The 20,613-nt window shown below is 43.6% G+C and overlaps 2 protein-coding genes across 3 annotated transcripts; both read left to right on the forward strand.

The window, feature by feature from the left end:
* Window positions 1-4,015: 4,015 nt before the first annotated feature.
* Window positions 4,016-7,688, forward strand: eif4ebp3l (eukaryotic translation initiation factor 4E binding protein 3, like). The gene is made up of 3 exons (XM_076043453.1): window positions 4,016-4,439; window positions 5,923-6,099; window positions 7,074-7,688. The coding sequence occupies exons 1-3, from the start codon at window positions 4,307-4,309 to the stop codon at window positions 7,100-7,102; spliced, it is 339 nt and encodes a 112-aa protein (XP_075899568.1). The 5' UTR covers window positions 4,016-4,306; the 3' UTR covers window positions 7,103-7,688.
* Window positions 7,689-12,236: 4,548 nt separating this feature from the next.
* On the forward strand, window positions 12,237-18,712 carry LOC142899677 (uncharacterized). 2 transcript variants are annotated; one of them, XM_076043390.1, is made up of 3 exons: window positions 12,237-12,361; window positions 16,289-16,599; window positions 17,297-18,712. In XM_076043390.1, exons 2-3 carry the CDS (start codon window positions 16,308-16,310, stop codon window positions 17,398-17,400), a joined length of 396 nt encoding a protein of 131 aa, XP_075899505.1. In that variant the 5' UTR covers window positions 12,237-12,361; window positions 16,289-16,307; the 3' UTR covers window positions 17,401-18,712. The 2 variants fall into 2 exon arrangements, with proteins under 2 accessions (XP_075899505.1, XP_075899506.1); XM_076043391.1 differs by lacking the exon at window positions 12,237-12,361 and adding an exon at window positions 12,841-13,046.
* The last annotated feature ends 1,901 nt before the right edge of the window (window positions 18,713-20,613 follow it).

A 20,613-nucleotide genomic window follows, 5' to 3' on the forward strand; every position in this document is an offset into this window, starting at 1 on the left:
AACGGATGTTTGTACCCAGTGAATACCACGTGGCAAGAGAAACCTCAAAAATCATTAAGACAAACCACCAAATGTTCAAGAGTGATGTTTTTGCGTGCTGGCGGAATTCACAGCCGCGGAATTCACGGCCCTCAAGCAGCTGAACCATCTGCGTTGTATTGATTAAACCATGTGACAGCCTTTCCGAACAAGACATTAGCACTAAAGACACAAACGTTCTTCCGAACCAAAATTGGAAATAGCTTGGAACTAAAATTTCCCACTCTGTAATTTCCCAGTTTTGGAAGGAATAAAGGTCTAACTGTAAAAACAAATGGAACATTTGATTAACCATTATGGAGTGATATTTATTGTGTCATTTATAAACTTAATATATATGTATATATAAACATGTTAATTTGACATACTAAAATGTGTTACCTTAACATCATTAGTTCACGACATGAAACTTTGGCCATTGAGCCTAAGTGAATCCGCTGTTTCAAAGTACAGTGGGTGCAGAAAGTATTCAGACCCCCTTAAATTTTTCAGTCTTTGTCATAGTGCAGCCATTTGCTAAAATCAATTCATTAAATTTTTTTTCCTCGTTCATGCATGTCGTAGAATTTTTTGCAGATTTATTACAAAATAAACACTGAAGCATCACATGGCCATAAGTATTGTTGGAATCATGTATTTAGTTTAGATGTTTGTGTTGAATAATATCATTAGTTTAGATGTTTGTTTATAATAACATGAATATTAATATAGAACTGTTTAAATCATTTGGCTGACATACTCATAGGAAAAAGGCATTGTTGCAGGAGGCTCAAGAATGAACAAAGGGAACTGGTGACCCTGGGTGACCAGAGGATGGACAGAGGGCTAACTGACTTTGGAACCACCATAACACTTTATAACCCGTTCATTTACAGGTGGGAGAACTCATGATCCATCGGAGGCACGGGGGAGAGGAACCTGTGACCTCAGGCATGTCTTGCACCGTATTGTTTCAACAGGTCACACTGGAACCAATGATGGATCGTTTGGCTCCCTGCCAAATAAGGACTTGTTTCCTGTTGCAATCAGTAATCAGAGACTTGGAACAAAGGCTGCCTCAATATCCAATGAGGCTGGGATCGGGACACTAGGCAGCCAGTCAGAGGAGGACAACATCTGGGAGTATCTGCATGTTTTCTTTTGTATAAAAGGACTGGCTCAAGGGACAGATAGCCCTCAGACTTCATGCCCTGACAATACTTTGTTGTTGCTCGGGTTTTGAACTCGGCCCAGAGCTCTGTATATTTGTATCCTGAATTGATTATTTACTAAAGACATCTTTAAATTGGCATTCTTCTCCTGAGACTCTTCATTCAGCGAACACGCGGATCAGCAGCACGACACAAGGAAATTCTCTGATCCAACAGTATTCAGACCCTTTGCTGTCATGTATATTTAACTCAGGTGCTGTCCAATTCTTCTGATCATCCTTGAGATGGGCCTACACCGTCAGTGGAGTCCAGCTGTGCCAATTTATATCAATTGGTGTTGATTGGGAAAAGCACACACTTGTATAAGGCCTCACAGTGTAAAGTCAGAGCAAATAAGAATCATGAGGTCTAAAGAACTGACTTAAGAGCTGAGAGACAGAATTGTGGAAAGGCACAGATCTGGCCAAGGCCTTAAATGGAAGAAGTCTGGCACGACCAGGACTCTTTCTCAAACTGGTCAAACTGAGCATCCGGGGGAGGAGAGCCTGGGTGAGAAGAAACCAAAGATCACTCTGGCTGAGCTAGATAGAGATAGAGAGGGGAGATGGGACAAATTCTAGAAAGACAACCATCACTGAGCCTCTCCTCAGTGCAAAACACATGAAAGCCCGAAACGGGTTTGCCCGAAAAACAAACAAACAAAAAAAAACTACAACTAACAAACACCTGAAGGACTCCCAGACTCTGAGAAATAAAATTTTCTGATGGGACCAAAATCGAACTTTTTGGTCTTAATTCTATAAGCGGTATGTGTGGAGAACACCTGGCACTGCTCATTACCTGCCTATTACCATCCCTACAGTGAAGCATAGTGGTGGCAGCATCATGCTGTGGGGGTGTTTTTCAGCTACAGGGACAGGACAGCTGGTTGCAATTGAAGGAAAGATGAATGTAGCTAAGTACATTGATATCCTATACAAAAACCTTTTCCAGAGTGTTCACGACCTCAGAATGGGCTGACAGTTCACCTTCCAACAAGACAACGATCCCAAGCACACAGCTAAAATAATGAAGGTGGTTTGAGAACAACTCTGTGAATTTTCTTGAATGGCCGAGTCCTGACTTAAAGCCAATTGAGCATCTCTGGAGAGACCTGAAGATGGCTGTCCACCAACATTCACCACCCGACCTGACAGAACTGGAGAGGATCTGCAAGGAGGAATGGCAAAAAATCCCCAAATCCAGGTGTGGAAAACTTGTTGGATCATTCCCAAGAAGACTCATGGCTGTCTTGGCTCAAAACAGTGCTTCTTCTTCTGAGCAAATGGTCTGAATACTGATGGCCATGTGATATTCCAGTGTTTATTTTGTAATAAATCTGCAAAAGAAAATTCTACAAATCTGTGTTTTTCTTACTTCCCGAACCCATTGTATATTATTTGTATATAGTTATCCATGTCTATTTGTAAATAGCTTGATTAACCATTATATATTGATACTTGTTTAGCTATTGTTTCATTTATTAACAAATTTGTTTATTAATTTATTTAATTTAATATGTTCAAATGTGTTATCTTAACAGCATTAGTCAAGTGTCTACGACATGAAACTCTAGCCCTGGAGCCAAAGTGAATGCTCTCTGTCGAAGCGTATCATTTGTAAATAGGTTGCCATGTCTGTCCGTTTCTAAGTGACGAGTGTTTAACATGGCCCTGGGAAACATTTCCAAATGAAAGCCAGGTCTTATGCTATGTGAAAAGCATGTAACCTTACCTACGTTATCTACAACAGTGCCTGCCACGGTTCAACAATATAATGTGATAATATAAGTGACAAGAAAATAGAAAATACTAATGGGAGGGAAAAAAATTATTGTCTGATTAAAAAGTTATTTTCCTTTAAATTGGTTCAAAATTAGTATGTCATCCAACCAAAAATATCAAATATCAAATTAAACTAGTGGTGGCTTGAGTGTGTAACATTGAATATGATGAGTAACGTGTATAAGCAGAGATCTGATACAAGTATACTCAGTTTTGCAACATCCCACCGTGCTTTAAAAACATGGAATAAAGCTCAACCTTGACGGTCTGCTCAAAAGTAAGGACAGTGTCGCCCTCAAGTGGCAGATGAAACAGTATCTTTCAACCAACGGAATAACACCGGACGCACGTGCACATGCATCATTAACACTCATTTTACACGACCAAAATTTGCAATATGAAAAATAAAAACAAATAGTAAAACAGTTGGACAAATGCACCAAAGTAATTCCAATTTTTGTCGAAACAAAACCTGTCGGAGTCTCGAAAAGCAGTAAACCCGCCCTACTTGCCTCTGATTGGTAAATACGCCCTGCCTATACTCGCTTCTGATTGGCCAAAAATGTTATTGGAGGATTAAAAAAAACAACAACGCGAGCCGTACGTGACCTGCGCCATTTTACGCCCTTGCATGAACACACCCGCAGGGGGCAGTGTTGTCAATCGACGTAGTCTCGGAAAGGGGTGAGCGCGTTTTATACACCCCCATTAGCAGCAGCAGTAGGAGTACTGCTCAAACGTATACACATTATATAAATGGTATATAAAACGGACGCACTTACATTGCGCAAATTACATTACATCTGCCATAGACCGTAGATTTGAACATGATAGAGATGACGGGCACGGGACAAATTTGTTTTTAGCTTCGAATCGATTTTTACCAGGGAAAGAAACAAGTGAAACCACGTTGTCACCGCCCACACAGACTGCGCCTTGCAACAAAAAAAGCGTACAATGTACATTTTGCCCCACGTGTTACGTCGCTGCTGCACACAAACATCACGAGTGGCTGCTGCGACCTACGAACAGCCTACATATATAGCACATGGTAGCGCTCGGGAGCCACTGCAAGAGACGGACATCATCAAGTTCCAGACTGTTCGAGGAGGCCTCATCATTTCTATCTCCTGCACGGTTTTTTTTTCTCTCTCAATAATTTCGGAACTTTATTGTAACAAGCTTCGACTGAAAAGTCACTTGATACAAGTTAGGGCTCCGGCGTTCGAGGGAAAAAAAAAAAAAGTAGATTTGAGGACTTTAAACGGTTGCAGCGCTGCAACAGAAGCTAGCATGTCAACTGGCAAGAATGAAGTGAAAAGTTGCCCCATCCCCACCAGGGTACTGACCCTGAAGGACTGGTCCCAGCTACCTGACTGTTACAGCCAGACACCCGGGGGTACCCTCTTCTCCACCACGCCTGGAGGTAACAACAACAACAACCTCTGTGTCGAAATGTCATTTTGAAGTCCTGTTTAAAATCTAACCAAGTCCACCGGAAACTTTGGTCTAGCTTGTAACTTTTTTATTTATTTATTTATTTATTATATTTTTTAAGCGTATGTAAATATCGACGACAAACTCTCGCGAGACGTTGCAAACAATACACACGTGTTGCGCATCCGAGAAAGGAAAATGTTGCATCGTGGTTTTAGGACTAATTTCTCTCTCCCTCTAAAACTCATGCAAACAAAGACAAACGTTGTCAAGTGTTGGCGGCCATGTGCTGCTTTGCATGAACGAGTCGTACGGGGCAGAAGAAACTGTCGAACTCGTGACTGGGAACCTGAGGAGGGTGTTTGTGTCTCGCTACAGCACAGTGATTGGCCTCTGCAGTGGTGGAGCTGGAGGTTGTCCCATCTGCGCCGCTCTGTTTTGCGCTCCAGGAACAGTAAAGAACGTTCTGTACGAGTTGGTGGCGGGCGGGGGAGGAGGAGGAAACGTTTAATGCAATGGACGTGACAGGCAACGTATGTGTTGCGTTAAAACGAAACAAACAAACCAGTAAATGAATAAATAAAATTCTCGTCTTTTCAACCGTGGTTGTACGCGAACTGTTCAGGGTTACATTCCAACATTTTTTTTTTTTTTTCCCCCGCTGGGGTTGCATCAGTTGTTGCAGGATCGCGCACCCCCCCCCAACGCTATTCCCCACTCAATGTCTCCAAGCCATGTGTTGCCTCGCTATATAGCGTGCATGCCTGCCCCTCTTTTCCTCCTGCGGCCCCAGTTCATTTGCACCCCCCATGTTTTGCTTCCTTTGTCTAGAGCAAACGGCAGGAATTGCATAACTTGTTTTTCCTTACTGAAGGGTTGAGCAGATACTGTTTAGAACAGTTCAAACTCCAACAAAATGCAAGGAAACCGGGTTCACCCTCCTTTGACTTGATTGCAAACAAAGTTTATGACACTCTGGTGTTTGCGAAGTATTGACCCAAGTGCAGCCAGTGACTTACCTTGACATGAAGTTGTGACATGCAACAAGACTGTACAGGATCTCTGTGTACGATAATGAAGCTGCGTTTGACTTTGCTACCTTAAGTTTTTAATCCAGAGACCCACATTTGACTTTGATCCCAAAGCCGCCTGTCTTCAAAGACGGCATTTTTTGGTTATTTTGCTTTGATTTCCAAGACCTCGTTGCAGTGGTAAGCCTCATCCCATTCCGCTGTGTACAAAACGCTGCAGAACTCCCCTTTTCCCAACTAAACTCCCCCCTAGCACTAGATGATAATACGCCATCCGGACAATTGTGCATCTTACCATGATGCAGAAGGTGATCTGTCAATGACTGCCCCTCTTTGATCTGAGGAGGAGGAACATTTGACCTGTCGTTAATTTGCCAATGTTGATTTTTACACGTTTACCAGAGAGCAATCCTAAAACTTCTCATTTTGTCCATGCCACAGGTACGCGCATCATATATGACAGGAAGTTCCTCTTGGATTGCCGGAACTCCCCCCTCGCTCGGACTCCCCCATGCTGTCTACCCCAGATTCCTGGGGTAACGGTACCTGCCACGCACCCCATTGGGAAATTGCAGGACCTCAAAGAGGAAGCTGAGGAGGAAGAGAAAGACGTTGCAGGTATAAGAACTATTTATTGCGTGTGTTCTGTTGTTTGTCAAAAGTAACGCTTATACCTGAATAAGTGTCTGAACATTATAGCAGGTCAAAGTGTAGCTAACGGGCACCAACACCAACTCATCAAGCCGCTTCCCAAAATGAGCCAAATAAGCACAATCCTGTTTAAACGCATGCTTTTCATTTCACTGTTGGCTCCCATGAACTTTAAACTCTGCAGGAAGAGTCGCTGATGTTCACCATGGGCTAATAGAGCAAGATGAGTGCAGCATATGTCCCATCCACAGCTATGCCGGCAATTTTTGCAGCGCAGCAGGCAGTTGAGCAGTGTTGAAGACTGAGACAAGAGCCCTCAGCCATCATGGCCAAGTGTCACTTTAGTCTGGCCACAGAGGGCTTCAAAACTAGGCCAGTGGTAGACATTACTGATGTCCAATGTTGGCTTTGTGTTGCCCAGCAGCCAGATGATGGGGTCTTTTTAAAAGATATAAACCTTTTTAGTTATTTTTTTTTATTTTTTTCCAACTATGAGGTCTAAGTGAATTCTCAGTATTTGTGCGGATGACCCGCCAGATGAAGTTATGCTTCACTGAGATCTCTTGGCATTGACTCTGTTGTGGTTCTTTTATGGCAGCTTAACCTCCCCGGGCAAGTTGAGACAACTGTTACTGTGTACATATGGATCCATCAATATCTGGCTGTGCCTGTCAAACTAATGAACTTAGGGATTAAGGCAGAGCTCCCCTTTTTCTGTCCTCGGTCTGTAATGACAGCACGGCAGGACATGTGACACAGTTTAAATATGGTTTGCGTCAACCGTTACTTGTCTTCATTCACACCATAGTGATCATCATGTATTGCTTGGTTTTACACCAAAGGCAAACCTCACCAGTTACTGCCAGCTGAGTTTCATACATCCAACAATGGTCTGTTTTGTTGTTGTTTTTTTCTAACACTTTTTTCTTTTTTATCAACAGATGACAACCAGTTTGAGATGGATATTTGAACTCCAGTATCACCTCCTGTGGAGAGTTACTTGTTAAACACCACCGAGGTCAATAATGACTATAAGGCATTTCATACTTTTTTCTCTTTTCTTTTCTTTTTTTTTTTTTTAACTCAAAGCATATGCAAGGAACCAAAGAATAACGATAAAAGCAGGGTTTTTTTTTTTTAAACCCTTGAGAACGCTAGGCAAAAAAAAAAAAAGGTTGATGGGCAGATAAATGGAGATGATTTGACAGCTGGTTCACTCACCCTTGAGCTGCAGTAGGATTAAACATGAATCCATTTGATTTCATTTTTTTTATTTTTACCTTTTTTTTGTAAATAATACAGTTGTGCTATGTAGCCTATTTTTAAGTTGGGGGTATTAAGATGGATACATTAGGATGTGTAGGGTTTTTCAGTGCAGGCCTAGGTTTTGTTGTATTCCGCCCCAAATATAATGGTTAACCTTCTTTATGACATAAAATCATGTCTAATTGTGGGAGTGGAGGCCTGCTGAAAGTATGGTCCTACTGTTTTTGTTTTTTGTTTTTTATGGTGGGAGAGATGTGAATAATTTCAAATAAAAGTCATTTAAATTGTTACCAATGTATGTCTTCTTTCTTGATCGAATTAAGAAAAGGGAAGTTTTCACTTGGAAAGTCGCTTGCTCCACTTCACATAATGGAAACGCAGTAAGAGAAGTTATCACATTGTGATGTCACAAAGGGCACAAATGCATAGCTTTGGCTTGCAGGTGTTCATTGAGAGAGAGAAACGCCTAATGGCTGCTTTAGTCGTATCCGTATCGTAGTCGTATCGCTGCAGCTTGCGGTTGAAAACATCTCTGCTGGAGGCTGTAAACAGAGGGCTAATTGTGCTGTTTTTGGTAATCTATAGAGTTTATTGAAAAATAAATCATTTAAAGAAACTCTCTGGAGTCCAAAAGGAAAAGTATAACCTGGAAGATATGACAATAAAGCTTGCAAAAACAAAGCAAGGGACCCTGTGATTCACCATTGGGATAATGCTTTTTGTTGAATTTCAGTTTATCACCTCAATTTGAGCTATCGCCTTTCTACCTGACCGGTATTCAGACTATAATAGAATGTCCCGCAAATGTGGACCTCTACGTAAGCCTGAGAGAACCTTGTGTAACGGAAAAGTGTGGCCTCGCAGACCTGCACTATAAGCACTTAGTGTTGCGTAACCAAACCCGTGTGCAGCAGCATGGTATGTTTTTGTGCACCGGTGGACGAGACCCCTCCTCATTACCAGACTTTGCTTGTCTGTCTTGACCTGATTAAGCTGACAAGCCACACTAAGCTTTAAGGTTAAACGTAAGATTAGGCAGTAGTCTGGGTGACCCTAATACATATCATGTTCAGTTTGTGCCGAAGATTAAAAGGAGATACGACAAAACACAAGCACTTTCTGTGTCTGCTTGTTCCAGGCGCTGGTCTGAATGTGAGAGAAGCTGAACACGGGAGACGATTAGAGCAGCTGCACAGCAGCGGCCAGACATATTGAAACCTCTCAGCAATGTGCAGGGTGGGGTCCGGGGTGTGTGACACCTGCTACTATTTGACCAGGCAGACTATTTAAAATATGTACGTGTGGATTTCGTGTGAAAACTGAATGGGGCAAACTGCTTGTTCGGGCAGATACATGACAATGTGTTTGGGTTTTTTTTGGCAGCGCTGACGCTTCAAATCAGACCTGGAGAATACATGCTAAGACAGACCACGAACTGTTTCTTGAGCGTCATTGTGTATGACAGCTTTTCGATGTGGGTCACTTCCCTCAGCTGCTGCTTTCCCATAGTTTCAGACACGTGACTAGCCACAGTGTTAATGTTACAGCTAACAGGCAGCTTTTGATCCATTGAGCTTTGAGATGAGGTGCAGATATCAGTGTGAACTTAGTGTTCGGTTCAACTTGATTCTATTAAAAGCAGAAACTCTGCTCTCTAGCAAATACACCAACGTCACATACCACACACACAGGAGCCAAGGCAATGCAGAGAGAAAATATAACCTCTTTGCCCCAATGTCACGGCAAAAACTTGATGTGTCCAGACTTTGGCGCACTGGCTGTTTCTGTTAAACAATGTCAAAGAGCTGCACGCGCTGTTTGAACAAGTACAAATGTTTGTGCTATGCGCACGTGAGAACAGATTCAGGTGGCTGTTGACAGAACGTGCCGCGTGTTCCTGTTGCGTCGGTTTGAAGGATATCCCGTCTGTGTTTGGGTCTGACTCCTTCCCTTTTGCTACATTTTAGCTGATAACGTTAGCCTCCAAGCTATCGCCTCACAGTGTTAGGACTTGCCTGGCTGGAAGTACCAATGAAAACTGGCTGAGTAGACCTTTTTGATGCAACCATTTCTCCCAGATTGGGTTAATATTAGTGTTACCAGTGACACCAGCAAAGGTTTTCTTCCAGTGAGATCCAATTAGAGTTAAACTGCAACCCTTGTGCGGGTTGGCTCACTAGAAAGGATCTGCTAAATGTAGATTAGCAGATGTTACATTTAGATGCTAAATGTAACGTTACCTCATGTACTTTAACAGGTGAAAACTGTGACTCACAAACTGTAGGTGCAGTGCTGTAATTGTTTTTTTTTCACATTCTTTTAAAATCTATAATAATAATAATAATATTAATTTGCAGATGAGTCGATCTTTGAAGGCAAATTCCATCTTCCATATTGATGATTCATATCCATAAATCCATATTGGTTTAAAATGGGATGCAAGTGGTTTCAAGTTGTCACATGAACTCCTGGGTTCCATAGACCTTTTTCCTCATTTAACCCAATGTGTGTGGCCATGTCACTTTGGACTTACTATGCAGACTGACCTCTCACGCACGTGATGAGCACGCACAGTGATGAGAACGTCAGTTTCCTAAGCTACCATCCACTCCGCCTCATAAATCACTGACGCACGTCTCTGTCATTCTTCTGTTGTCTTAACACAAGACTCCCATGTTTTATTTGAACCCTGCCAGCTTTCCTTTATCTATGCGGAACTCAGATTTTCCCGTGTAAAATCTCATGTGCCACAGGATTCAGTTACACCAGGGCGTTGTTTTCAATGTACAGTGATCTGCCCTGTATGGAGGAATGTTTGCATGGCTGAGCCAGTAGCCAGAGGGGGCGGTCCCTGGTCGAACTTTTATGACTGAGCATGTGACAGCGACACATGCTGTAAGCATGGCAGAAGCTTAATAAACATCTTTGATAAATAGAAATATGATGTGCTTTACAAAATCACGAGTGCGGCAACACGTGTTTGAATATATATTAAATTTTCTTTTAAAGGCACAGTGTATGTAAAACTAAATTATGATAACAATCAAACTATTTACTGGGGGTTCAGTGGCATGTTTGATTTCGTCACATCTGAACATCTATGAATGTGTTGGGCAAAGTAACAGCCTTGCAACACAGTAAACAACTCCACTCCTGACGACCCGCCCCCAGGTTTCAATGAACTCTGGTAAACTTCTTCTCCACGAGCATAATATCTCTCCTTTATTTCTCCTTTCCCCTCCCTTACCCCATTGCGTCTCTTCCACTCTCCCTTTAAGAGGGTAGAGGGTAAGGTTTGGGCCACCAGACAAGGTTCTATTTTTGTCATGTGCTACTGGCCGGGCTGTTGATGCAGGCTCGGGCTGATTCGCCTGGGTGACGACGTAAACAGACACACAAACTGTTCAAGTCGCATTTGATGACAGGCAGGACGGGGGTTGGGAGGAGCCGTGCTGCTACCCCCATGCATTATTGCCTTTACTAATGCTTTACTGTGTGACTGTTGTTTGCCTTTTCTATGTCTCAACATTTTTCTTTAGTGCAGCAGAACATCGACTTTGCTTGTTGAGTGTTTAAAGATAAAAACAAAGCAGAGACAGCTCACTGCGGGCACATTGTTTCTGGTAGTGACGGATGATCTCTGATTCTGTAGATAAATGGTGGCACAATATGTCTTCTGCTTTTTATCAATAAAGTTTCAAACCAATCAAATGTTATTTGTATATCCCAAGTTTGCAAATATCATTTGCCTCAAAAGGCGTTACACTCTCTACAGACGCAACACACTACGTCAAACCCTTGGACCAGATGAGGAACCATCAAAAAAGCCTGAACAGGGTAAAAGAAGAAACAGAAGAGGGATTTTTTTTTCACTTCTTCTCAAGACGTACAATGGGTGTTCATTTACAGTCGAGTGTTTACACCAAGTCGTATGTATCTAAATAAAGTTCTAAATAACCCTGACAATTGATAAAAACAAAACAAAAAAAACAACCCTGTGACATGCTACACAGGAAAGTCCGAGATCGGTCTGTTGACAGCTTCAGCTAGACTATTGCATAATATGACCCGTCAGTGTCGTAGAACATTTTAGCATCAATAAATCTGCAATTATATGTCAAAGGTCAGATCCCTCAGATATTGAGTCATACCAACAGTTTGCACCTGTCCCATTCCAAGACTACCTATTGCACTTGTTGTGCAACTCATCCTTAAAGAGAACTCATCGCTGCCGCGCAGGCTTCACGCCTCAACAGTTATGTCGTGCTTGGCACCTACCGTGCACAAATACATTTACAGGTTGGCAGTGTATGTAATTCCGTAGAATAATGAAGTGTTTGTTGGCACAGATTACAGGAAGGCAATCTTACATTGGCCTTTGAATTTGACTATAAAGCACAAACAGAACAGTTTTGCCAGATGGTCAGCAAACTGACACTTAACCAATTTTCTTATTTTGCTAAATTTCAGTCACAATTTACAATATTGTGACACATGTATGTAACAAAATAGCAAGCACAGAGCAAAGGTGTTGTGTGGGGATCGTGTCAAGCGCTGCATTTAGATCAAAGGCATTCAGTGCCTTTGTTTTTTAACCCTTTAAATAATTTGCTGTGGGTTTTCTTGAGGGGTGGTGGAGATTTAAAAAAAAAAAAAAAACATACAAGCGAATTTAAATCTGGATTCCCTTTTATAAACTCCAGATGTGCGACCAATATGAAAAAAAGAAAAAGAAAAAGTGGAGTCAGGACAGAGCAGCAACGGCCCTCGCCTTCGACAAGAAAAGAATGCGACGAGACTGACATCTTCTGGCAGAAATACAGAACTACGCCTTTGTCAAACAGGTCTGCAGCCTTCATGAGAAACGCTGAGGATGAATTTTGTTATTTGTTGAAGAAGAGAGCAACTACTTCCGCTTCTACTGTCACTGTTAGGGGAAGTGGACCCTTCTGCGGAAGACTCAGTGAGTTCTCACTTTACTGTTTATTCCTGCTTTGGATTTCCCACTGATGGATCCGTAGATTTTTCTATATATTTATTGTAGTAGGTTTGGTATACTTTGGATTTCTATACTTTGAGAATTAAAATAAAAAAGAAACGCGTCAATGTTTTTATTTTATTTTATTTTATTTATTTGTTTTTAGTACATTATGTTATGAATAGTGTGGCACTTGATATACGACAACCTCTTACATCCAAAACTAAATTTCAAGTATGAGTTCAATGGGCCACTTATTAATGTTTAACGTTTGAACGACTAAATGGGTCACTTAAGTGGACGTCTCCTCGGTTTCCTAGTTATGACGTCACCGAACTACAGATACCAGGCCTGATAAATCCATCATCAGTTCCGATGACCAAGAATCATTGTTTTTTTCCTTGACGTTTTCACTGAACATCGCTCTGGCTTTGTGATTGGCCGTTGAGATCAGCGAGCCGCCGCGGCAGCCAATCACGCCTGCCAATACTCCCCGTGACTTACGCTAAAAGTGACATCACATCAGGCAAACGCGATACGCACCAGGGCTGTTTTTTGAACAGTGGACGGTTTTCTTCCAGGCGATAAATAGAAACGGCGACAATTTCTCGAGACCAGAGAAGTTTTGTCTTCCGTCCATCCACTGTTGACTTCCCCCACTTGTTCGAAGGTAGGTGCCACACGTGTCGCTAATTCTGTATTTGGATGTGTTTAACGGCCGTCATCTGGAACTCAGATGGCTCGTGCTGCGTTTATTATGGGCTGTGGCCTTCAGGTGCCGCTTCATACGCTTCGGAATATTGTATGCATATTTCACCAAAATCATAGCACAGTGTCCCAATAGCTCCAATCACTAATCATCACGTAATTGTTTCTACCATTCATCGATTAATCAAAATGAGAGAAGAAGAAGCAATTGCGTGTTTTTGTAATTTAGCTAAATGTCAAATTATTTACGGCCCCTGGTGATTGTGTGCATGTACTTTCCAGTGTGTCTCGGCCTTATTCCCGTGTCTGTCCCTTACATGGTTGATGTGTGTTTGTGTGACGGACTTGCGGGTGAGATTGTAATTGGGCTCGGTGGACTGTTGATCCGTAGAGCCTGCGGGTCCCGTGATGTCCCTAATGGTGGCCAAAGTAAACACTCGCTGCTTGGTAACGCAGCTGTTGTAGAACAAGGGAACGCGGATCTGTCAATATATAGAACTATTAAAGAAAAACATTTAAAAAAAAAAAACAACAAAAAAACAAAGCCAATATATACTAATTTACCAGACCTGGTGTGCATTTGTATAATTCACTGCAAGGATTCCACCCCTCTTCTAAAACATTAACTCTAGTTGATAAATAATGTATTGCATAGGAAGAACCTTGATAATTCCATGTGCTGAAGGTGGCAGTCCTGAGTTCAATGCAAGCACACATGATTATGTGTCCTGCTCGCAGTCCAAAGGTTTGTCACCTGGACTGAAAGACCCTTTTTTTCCCAGTCAAGTGGCCTCCCGCACTCGGAATGTCTCACATTCTCCCACGTCACTGCATTTGTTTTTGTATTATCACAGCTACACTGTTGTGGAAACATTGTCCGAGCTCCTGTCTCTGGCGAAACTGAGGGCGCAAAAGCAAATGGGTCAGGCAAATCAACATGCAAACTGTCCATTTTCAGTCATCTAAAGTCAGTGCGATAACAACAATGACCATTGTTCATTGGCAGAGGTGCGATAAAACGACGCTGGCGGCACCCAAATGGTGCCGACAGCGTCAGATTACTGATTATTTGTTTGGCCTCTTTAAAAGAAGCCTCCTCTCAGCTGTGGGGCCAGTAATGGTTTACTTTGCAGCGGCGGAACAAATGGAACAAAGGAATGACTGCATCACTGAAGCTAAGAGGAAGTAAATGATAGCCTAACCCTGGCGGCCTTGATGGACAGCAGCAGAGAGGTGTTTGTTTCAAAAGAACCACCTGCAACTATCCTGACCACAGTACGCTGCTTCGAGAACACATTCAGATAAAGGTTTTATTATGATTTCTCACTTTTATTGCTGTTTTTTGATCTTTATTTTTCATCCCGGATTGCTGAGGAGCAGTCTGGGGTAATTAATCATTACTTAAAAACTCTTTAGATCACTAGAAAACAGGTTATAAACAGGTTGACGGCCCTAGGAATAGAGCGTTGGCCAGTCGATGGGCAGAATGAATACCTGCCTGAAGGGTGTGGTCACTCAACGGGAAGGGGCGGGGCGTCGGTGAGCCGTCAGTGCCTCCAATGTGGCATCGCCAAGAGATGCTCGGAAAAGAACTTTGTCGCAACACAGACACACACACACTAGTGGAGCAGCCTACAGGAGGATTCTCAATTGTGTCACATTAGTAGAGATGATGCTGCTGTGAAAATGTTAGTAGGTGAATTTCTCATGATCATAGGCCTACGAATATCCCACTGCTTTGCAAGATAAGTTTACTGGACGTAAAGGAGGAAGTAAGTGAGTTTTGCCAGGTCTGTCCTTTTTTTTGTGTTTTGCAATCTTGGTTTCATAATGACAGATCAATAAAGTGGTTAAAGTGACCCGCAAAACACAGCAAGACATAAATGTCGTATTTTTTTCCTAGATCCTAATGTATAGAAGTCATTGAAGTGATGTTGGCATTGACTCGTGTTTTTATCGATACGCATTTTGCATGCATTCTGCTTGAGAACTGCCTCCCAGTGCGAGTCACCGCAGTAGTCGAGCAGCGGCTTTGTCTTCTTCCAGCGGTTTAGCTGTAAGCTGGTTGATTCGCCGAACAGGAAGAAATCTGATTGCTGTTAGAATATTTACAGTGCACAGAGGACGAAATAGTGGCCTGATCTTCCACTGGCGTGACCTTTGAGACGATGCACTGTAAAGCTACTGTGAGATAAGGATTTTGTTCGTCTGCCACCTTCTCATGAACAATTAACCTTTGGACACTGACCTTGCTGACACATTAGTTCCACTCTTTGTCCAGTCTGAATGTTGAAGAAGGGAGAAGGATCAAGGCACCGGCCGCCCCCTTCTCCATTCCGAGTCGCTCCACATTGCGGCGGAACCGCGGATGTTGGATTTGAGGCATCGCCTCTCCTCTGTTTTAAGGAGGCTGAGGACCAAATCTGTTCTGGCCTCCGTGCTCGTTGTCATCGCCTGTCGTCTCTTTGATTGCATTAGACCTGCCCCTGCGCTCTCGACAGTCGGCTCTTTTATTTTTTAAGGCCTTTGCGTGACCGCTGCCGAGATAATGTTGCACCAGCGGTGCAAGTGTTGGCTATTAGAGGCCGTTTCCTCTGCAGACGTGTTTCAAATGACTCGGCAGTCTTCCTGCGCTCGCCTTTTCACTCTGGCAGCAGAGGCGTAGCGGGAGTGATCTCTCCTGGATAAGGCCACAGAGAATTTCCCATCATTAATTCCCTTTTATAAATCTGTGTGATTGTGTAAAATGAGGGTATGTGTTATGTTTTGTTTCACAGGTTTATGAACCAGCCGAGCCTGTCGATTTAGAGGGTCATGCAAGGTCTCATATGACACCCATTTCAGATTTTATTTTTTTTTTTACCATTGACACCATTAGGCCTGACTGCAACATTAATCTAACAGGAAACACTCAGTTAAGCTTCCTGCTTTCTTGCATCTCATTTGGAAGGGGATGAAAAAACAAGGAGGACTCAAGAGTGTCGAACAGACGCCTGTCTGGTGGTGTTGTCACTCCAGAGAGAGGTACTACTGGCATGGTAGTGCACCCTTTGTGACATCACAGAGGGCTGCTTCCAACACAAAGGACTGGTTCCAACGCCTCTATATTTTACTCTATATTGGTGTGGTGTGAGTAATCACCAGCACAGTCATTTTGCCCTCTGACCTCCAGGGATTAACAGATGCGCTCTAATTGCTTTTCAGGTGATTGTTGGCGTCAAAGATGAACTCTGACCAGCCCCCTCCGTACAACCCCTCTGCTCCGGGCTACCCGGCTCAAGGCTACCCGGCTCAGGGCTACCCACCGCAGGACTACCCACCGCAGGGCTACCCGGTGAACATGGCACAGCCCAACCCCAGCTACCCCAACTACCCTGCTGGACAAATGCCACCCGGGGGTCCTTATCCCGGACCGGGGCAGCCGCCGTACCAAGGCTACCCTGCACAGCCACAGTATGGCTGGCAGGGGGGACCCGCACCTGCGCCCATGTACGGGGAGGCTCCCAAAAACACAGGTAAACATCAGTATGAAGTGTATTTATGATGGTGCCTGGACAGTAATGGGTCAGTAAAGGGCTAGAAACTAGATTTAGGGTTTGGAGATCATATTTCGCCAGAGTCCATGGGACCCGTAGACCACATCGGTCTGTGAAATGTGTGTCGCGAGGAGGTGTTGCAAAAGGTGCTAAAAAAGGTTGCAGTTTAAATAGCATCCCTCTATTTGTTCATGGTTCAGCCCGCCTGGCCTCTAGACTCTGCCGCTATGAATGAATGCGTCCTTGAATAAGTGAGTAATCACCAGGACAAAGTAAGTGCGATTCATGCGCTCAGGCCTGTGTTTGGTTTGGGTTTATTGGCCGTAATAGACGGTAAAGTTCCCGAATGGGGAAGAAAATCCTCCCACGAGTGAACCACATGAGGCTGATTGTGAAATCTCGGAAATTCCCTCTTCTTGAACGAGGCGTTCCGCCGAAGCCTCCTTTCATTTGGTTAATGAGAACCTTGAAGCGGCGCTAGCGCTGCCACGGTATCACCATGGTAATGCGGCCCCGCATGACCAATGCAGCCAGAGGAATATCCCAGCAGCCATGGCAACAACTTGAAGTCACTGCCGAAGACTGGGAATTCCATTAAGAGGATTGTCAATTTGGACTAACGGCTCCTTTCTCTCCCCACCTCTCTCGCCCTCCTTTCTCACGTCGTGTCTCCCAGTGTACGTGGTGGAGGACCGGAGAAGAGACGACACAGCAGACACGTGCCTGACCGCCTGCTGGACGGCTTTGTGTTGCTGCTGTCTCTGGGACATGCTGACATAACCGTCCAGGTCTTTCCAAGCGCGCCCGATCGCTCCCTCGCTTCTGTGCCTCGACCCTCATCGCCTCCCATCGTTGTCTGCCTTAACGCCCTCCCCTTCCCCCCCCCCTCCCTGCACGCCTTGGAAAAATATCCCTCCGTTTCCTGTCAAATTCTTAAGCTCCTGTATAAATACAGATGTCAGGAGCCCAGTGTGCGGACGCGTCGATGTGCCCTGGCCCTGTGCGGCGCAGACTGCGGGCCATTCAGGAGCTACTCTGTAGCGCCTTTGTAGTGCAGCTAAAGATAGGCTGAGCTCATGTACGGCAGGTCACTGCAATTTGACACCAACACACAAGAAAACCACACGCTCAGCTCACACCTGAAGGTACGGGAAACACACATGCACATACAAACACACACACTTATATATTTGGATCTCAGGCTGATCTGTTGCAAGATTCTTTGGCACTTTATGATGAATACCTCTGTAAGATAACACCCCTGTCTGGCTTGGTCTTGATCCTGATCCTTCCCACCCCCCCACCCCCACCTCCCTCCGTGCAGCAATGCTCCTTCTCATTGCCAAGGACGACACTTCACACGACCCCCCCCCCCCCCCCCCCACCCTACAGGCCAACACTGGCCTGGCTGAAAATGAGCCACAGGGCGCCCTGTAGAGACCCATGCTAGAAACTGATCTTGTTTGCACATAAGCGTTTTGTTGTTGTTTTTTTGTCTGCATTTGTCTTTAAATAAAATCTTTTAAATAAACGGAATGCTAATTTACCAGACAGCTCTGTATGTATTGGACGGGTATATTATACCCATGTGGCCTCCATGTGTTTCTGTGTCAATTTTCATGCAATCAAGGATTATGATTATATTTTTAGGACACTGCAGATGTTATTTAATCGAAAACAGATGAAGTCAGTTGCCTTTTTGCTTTGGACATAAGTTGTGCATTAAATTAATTTGTTCCCACCAAATGGAGGACTTTACTTTTTTGGCTCCTCAGTTTGAGATATACATGCATACATACACTATGTATTAAACACACATATTCTACTTGAGTTTCTAGGGTTAAGATTAGGGTTATTTTTATTTTACTTCATTCAATTTTTGTTGAATGCAATTTTTCAACTACTAATGAGAAAGTGTGCGTTGCCCCTTAATGTGGGTCGGATGGAGGTTCTTGAAATGAGAGACAATGCAGTGAATTCATTGCTGTTTTAATATTACACATCTACATACATTGTTTTGTGTCCACCGCCAATCCATGTCCACTAATCATTCTTTTATGTTCTCTTCATAACGCCCCTAACAAGTTGTCAGCTCTATATATACAAGCAAAATATTGTGCAACTAAAACCCTTTTGTGTACCAAACTCTCTTATTCTTATCAAATATTTGCATGTTTTTGTCAGTTCTGTACCACAGTTAATTTGCTTTTGTTAACCAGAGATCATATTATAAAAATCCCTGACCTGCTTTTCTTGTTGATTCATACCATCCGTTTCCTATGACCACTTCACCCGGATAGCGGAGCCTCTCCCAGTTGTCCTCAGGATAAGGCGGTGTACACCCTGAACAAGTAGCCAGTTTATCAAAGGAACACAAACACACTTGGAAAGACAAACATCCACTCACTCACTCCCTCCCTCCTGCGGCCAACTGACAGTCCCTCATATCGGTTCGTGTTGTTTGGATGGTGGAACCCCCCCGCCCCCCAACAAACTCACACAGGAACAACATGTAAACGCCGCACTGAAAGGCCCCAGCAGGCCTCGTTGTGAAGCAGGGCTAACCAGTGCACAGCTATGCTGCTTGTCAATCCATTTCCAACTAAATCACTTTTATTGCATTCTAATCAAGCAAAATCACTTTTATTGCATTCTAATCAGGCAAAACCTCTGCCCTTATTTTATTCTCTAAATACAAATGATCAGCGTGACTTTCAAGAAAAAACAAACAAATAAAAATCCCAACATTTTGATTAAAAAAACAACAAAAAAATTAGAAAAGTTCAAATGTTAAACAGTTTCTCTCTATGGAGTAGTTGAGCGACGTGTTTCGGAAGGGCCACATTCGTCTTTATGCAGAGAGCGACCAATCAGGGTTAAAAGTTAGTCAGGTCTCAAAGGTAACAGGTGTGGCTCTGCTGTGGCACAGTGACACAGAGCATCCAGACGAGAGTCTGACACACAAACAAACAGGTGCAGATTTGCAAAAATATTCGTAAAGACAAAAAAAACCCCAAAAAGATATCGATCACTTGTCGCTTATGTGTTTAAAAAAAAAAAGCTCGGAGTTGTCGCTGCTCACAACTTGAGGCGATTAAACAAACACTCTTCTGTTATTACAGAAGTGGCAAGTCATTCGCCACTCCCTTCCCGCTGGTCCAAGTGCAGCCTGTGAAAACGCAAACAGCAGGAACGACTTTAATGTGCGACCGGGAGCTGTTCACCTTCGACCGCCCGGCGCGCGACGGGGTCAGCGCACCTGCTCTGGTCTGCTCTGGTCATTTCTTTGACGAGGCTGTAAAGTGGTTAGAAAAGTGATTAGTGCTAATACAGCTGCTTCTAATGGTCGGCTGCATTATGCATTAATATTGTGGGCGACTGTAGTGGAAAGGCGAGAGAAATACAAGGTCCCTGTCCCGGCAGTCCGGTCTCGTAGTCATGCCACGTTCACTGTCCTCGTAAACTAGGAAACTTCCGGGATAAAAAGGGCGAGGCCTCATTTGGGAAAACAAACACGCCCCACCGACGCCTGTGTCATGATCCAGTTTTTAAACAAGAGCACTTCAGGTCATTGTAAGCATTAATAATTCATGTCAAGAGTATTACCCTACAGGAAATCAGCCGTCTCAGGCAACGAGAGCCGATAGCTCTGCTGAATTTTGTATAGAATGCAAATAAGTGACATACAATTATAAATTCCTCATTAAAAAACAACAAAACAAAAACAAACCATGGACGTCTACAGCAACGCCACAACCAGAGGGCAACTCAGAACCTTGCCAGGGCGGTGGATCAGTGGGTCGCTGCCATCTCCTGCTCCCCACTGACTGTGAGTTTGCATTTGTAACCGCAGCGTGGCGGGAGTAACCTTGAGCAAGGCGATTCAGTTTTGCTTCACTCAGCTGCCTAAACACAGATAAATAACCAACTGGAGGCAGGAAACCCAATAAAAGACATCTTGGGCCGTGGCGGTGCGCAGCCCAGAATTTAATC

This window comes from Nelusetta ayraudi, unplaced genomic scaffold (assembly GCF_046127955.1).
Source record: "Nelusetta ayraudi isolate G7.1 ecotype Tasmania unplaced genomic scaffold, CSIRO-AGI_Nayr_v1 ptg000075l, whole genome shotgun sequence".
NCBI lineage: Eukaryota > Metazoa > Chordata > Actinopteri > Tetraodontiformes > Monacanthidae > Nelusetta > Nelusetta ayraudi.

Coding starts and splice junctions, on each gene's coding strand:
- LOC142899677 (XM_076043390.1), top strand. CDS start 16,308: ATGAACTCTGACCAGCCCCCTCCGTACAACCCCTCTGCTCCGGGCTAC. Junction 16,600..17,296: donor GGAGGCTCCCAAAAACACAG/GTAAACATCAGT, acceptor CGTGTCTCCCAG/TGTACGTGGTGGAGGACCGG.
- eif4ebp3l (XM_076043453.1), top strand. CDS start 4,307: ATGTCAACTGGCAAGAATGAAGTGAAAAGTTGCCCCATCCCCACCAGG. Junction 4,440..5,922: donor CTTCTCCACCACGCCTGGAG/GTAACAACAACA, acceptor TCCATGCCACAG/GTACGCGCATCATATATGAC. Junction 6,100..7,073: donor GGAAGAGAAAGACGTTGCAG/GTATAAGAACTA, acceptor TTTTATCAACAG/ATGACAACCAGTTTGAGATG.